Consider the following 3,850-nt stretch of genomic DNA (forward strand, 5'->3'; position numbering starts at 1 on the left):
CAGCCCTGCCCGCCCGGCGGCAGCCCTGCTGTGGAGGAGGCTGCCATGATTTCCAGCGCTGTGGCCGTGGTCGGCTAGTTTCTCGCTAAAAAGCGTCCCCTATGTTTTGGGTAAACTTAGTCTTGGAAAGCCAGTGGTACGCTCAGGTCTTAGGTTTAGGGTCTGTTTGCATGTGTTAATGGTATATAAACGTGGGTTATATTTTGGGGCATACTTGACAGTCAAGATTTTGGTCAGGTGATCGCGCCAGCTGTCGTAACGACAAGGCTTGATAAGGCTTTTCAAACTGCTTGAGCAGTTCCCATCAGATGTACTACCATAGCACAAAATTGGTGATTTAAAAAACTCCAGACACTCTGGAACTGTGACCCCTTTAATCTGTCTTAAGAACAAAATTATAACCTGAATAGTAGTGCCACGTTTAAACATGGGTTGCTTGTGCTAAAGTTATGTAGTAGAGAAGATGTAAAGATAGTTTATTCCTGTGTTGAGGCTTTTATCTTTTATCTCTTTGGAAGCATTTATTTTGCTGAAGCACAAAAAAGCCTAAACCGACAGGCGTATGATGGTATGGTTGTGTAAAAGGAGGTGTAATTCTGTCTCTACAGCTTTTCTACCAAATAGTGGAAAAAAGGTCGTGCAGGAAACAAGATTTTATTAAAATACAAGTATCTTTGGTAAAGAGGGATTGCTAGATGTAGAAAGAAATATTTGTGTATGCTTCTTTCCTATATGGTCTTCAGCAAGGAGGAAGTATTTCAGTCATATTTCACGACCGAATAAAGATTCTGTGCCTTTTGTATGCTGTAAATGTTGTAAATAGGAAGAGTCTGAAACTCTGCCACAGAGTTTGTGTATAAAAAGGTCCTCTCTTCTAAGTATTAAATGACTGTTGGTCGTCCAGGTAATTCAAATGCCGTTTAAGCAAAGCTGCCACTGTCCTTCCAGGCATAGCTGACTATTTCAGAGAGTTCTTACAAAAACTTGACTATTGAAAAACAAACAAACAAACCCACATAGAACTCCTTTTTTTTTTTTTCTTCCTGACAGTTCTTCCCATTATGTAGTGCTGTTCCTCTCTGGGAGATAGTAATGTCTGAAGAATAAGTTATTGCCTCTTTTGATTGCACAAAAAATGCAATGGTTTGCTTCTTTACCTTTGTATAAGTGGGATATATATATATCTGTCTATAAGTGGTTTGCTTCTTTATAAGTGTGCAAGTGGGATGTGACGTCTAGGCTGTACTCTCAGTTTTACTGCTTTGATCTTTGGCCGTCCTCTTCTGAGAATGAAAGCTATTTCTGAGCACTTCCACCAGAGATGTGATAGGAGACGTGTGTAGCCGCCACAGAAAGTCCTTTTTGGCATTTGAAACAAGTTTCCAAGTGTTCTGATAAATGTAACTTGGCTGGGGAAGGCAATCTTTGTTGAAACTAATTAGACTCTCTTTTTCCCCTGTCTTTGTAGAGGAATGGCTCCTTGTTGGTACCAAACAAGGACATCTTCTGCTTTACAGGATCAAGAAAGACATAGGTAAGTTGATTTTAAGAATGGCACAAAAAGTTGATTATGTTATTTTTATTTCCTGCACTTTAAGAGGTTGTAGTGATGTTAACACAAGTGTGTTTAATTGCAGATTTTTTCCTACATAGTTTAATGAATATTTGTGTGGGGTCTTTGGTGAAAGCGTACATAGCATTTATCAGATGTGCAAGAAAGATAGCAAGTAGTATTGGCCTCTTTTCTCTTTTAAAGTATGTTGTATATCAGGTGTCTCTATGTTTGAATTTATAGTAAGTTAGTGTAATTTTTGTGAATACAGTGTGCACTGCAGTACAACGTGCTAGTTGCCAGAGATTTGATGTTTGCCTTCTGTTAATGAAGGATTGATTAGTGAAAGAGCAACTTTATTCAGTGGGTCCGTGAGCATCAAGGGATGGGGAAGAGGGATCCCTCCTAACTAGTTCTGTCATGTATTTACTCTTCTCCCTGCCTCTTTGACAGTCATAAGTGTTCATAGTCTATCCTGGAGACGCCACAAATGGAACTATTCTATTTTTGGTTTAGTTAAAATTGATTTTCACTAAACAGATTTGTATTTTGCATTATCTGCTATTTGTAGAAACTGATATTATTGAACTCAGTAATGTAGTGTATTGTGGGACAGGAAAGAAAAAACCAAACATCTGTTTCCAAGTTCATCAGCTCTCGGAAAGATGTTAATTTGTAGCTACTTGGATTCTAGAGACTGAATTCAGCTTGCTTTTTCTGAAACTTGTAGGCCATCTATTCCAATCAGAACATGCTAGTCTTGAGTTGCTAGTGTCTTATCTCACGTGGTAAATTTCTCCCCCTTTTTTGCATCAATGCCAGGAGAGGTTATGTCATCAGAAAGTGTCTGTAAGTCTTTATCCCTAAAACTCCTTTTAAACCCTTGTGGTGTAGTGTTTATTCCTTGTCTACTTTGCAGTGATGTGCTCCCTAGCAGTTTAAATTTCTGATATTTCATTGGTGTGGAAAAAGTGTTTATGGGTATCTTTGTATCTCTGGGTTTCAAAATACTTAAATATAATTTTTATAATCTAAAATTCCAGCAAGGCAAAAATGTAACTATTGATGAAGTCCTTGGATGGGTACAAGAGGTGTAATTTAAATTTTCACCTGACTATGTAGAAGACCTTCTGATGCATTTAGCTATTAAGTAAAAGATAGCACAGATATGTTAGAAGAATCATTCTTCTAGTGTTAAGTGGCCAAGTTTGCTTTCATAATTCTTTGTAACCTATTTAGTGTAAGGTATATTCAGCCATAAATTGAAGGGCAACTTCAGTTTACATACATACTCTCTCAAATCTTTTTGGTAGGTTGCAATAGGTTTGAAGTGACACTAGAGAAATCCAACAAGAACTTCTCAAAAAAGATTCAGCAGGTAGGAAATATCATCTCTTTGGTGTGGGGACAGTTTTCCAGTGTTTTAGCCAAGAAATGAAATACCAAATATACTTCTGGAATCTCTGCTAAGCTTAACAAAAAATTTCCCCAAAACTATAGATTCTTCTAGAGGCGGCACAGCCTTGTATTTTTGCCCACTCTTCCCATAACAGGAATAAGCTTGGTTTGGTTGCTAAAGCAGAAAGCAAAGAATTGGAACTTACAGGTTTATTTTTGGCTTTTATGGAAATGCTGTTGTTCACAGTAAATCTTCAACCGCTCTGACTGAGAATATTTGTAAAAATGATGGTAATACACCAACAGACTGTAATATATAATTTGATTCTCGGATAAAATGCTATAGGAATGTGAATGTAATTCCTCTTATTTGGAATTTAGAACTAAAGTAACTGATTATCTACTGCCAATCTTACTACTGTTTCATTTTTTTTGGAGAACTTTGGCTCATTGCTTTCCTGAGTATCAATATAAGCACTTACTTCAAAGATTATGCATTCTTTTTCAGCAACGCTCTGCATATCTGTTAGAGGTATTTCTGCACTAGTAATATACCACTTGTTATAACATTTTTTTACCAGCTTAGGTTGCAAGATGTATGTGCTAGCTTGTGAAAACTGTGTGTAAGTGAAAGAGATTGCAATAATAGCTGGAGGAAGGTTGTGCATAGATAGCTACCTTGCTGTTTTCATTATTTTGAGAGTATGTAAGATGCATTTTCTTACACTATCTATAATGAAGCCTTGTTCAGAGGTTTAGTTTATGAATGGAGTCACTAATAGAATTCTTTCTTTCAGATTCATGTTGTTTCTCAGTTTAAAATTCTGGTCAGTCTATTAGGTAAGTGAAGAAAATGTTGCAATATTTAATGAGCTCTTCTCGATGCAGTTACTTGGCTGA

At 37.0% G+C, this 3,850-nt stretch overlaps 1 protein-coding gene across 1 annotated transcript in view; it reads left to right on the plus strand.

Moving 5' to 3' along the window:
- Positions 1-885: 885 nt before the first annotated feature.
- VPS39 (vacuolar protein sorting 39 homolog (S. cerevisiae)) overlaps positions 886-3,850 on the plus strand; it is a 26,175-nt gene continuing 23,210 nt past the window's right edge. Inside the window, exons 1-4 of the mRNA XM_009319250.1 lie at positions 886-904; positions 1,469-1,534; positions 2,866-2,930; positions 3,748-3,790. Of these exons, the coding sequence (XP_009317525.1) occupies positions 886-904; positions 1,469-1,534; positions 2,866-2,930; positions 3,748-3,790 (193 nt within the window). The remainder of the gene's footprint in view (positions 905-1,468; positions 1,535-2,865; positions 2,931-3,747; positions 3,791-3,850) is intronic.

Source organism: Pygoscelis adeliae, unplaced genomic scaffold (genome assembly GCF_000699105.1).
Source record: "Pygoscelis adeliae isolate BGI_AS28 unplaced genomic scaffold, ASM69910v1 Scaffold22, whole genome shotgun sequence".
NCBI lineage: Eukaryota > Metazoa > Chordata > Aves > Sphenisciformes > Spheniscidae > Pygoscelis > Pygoscelis adeliae.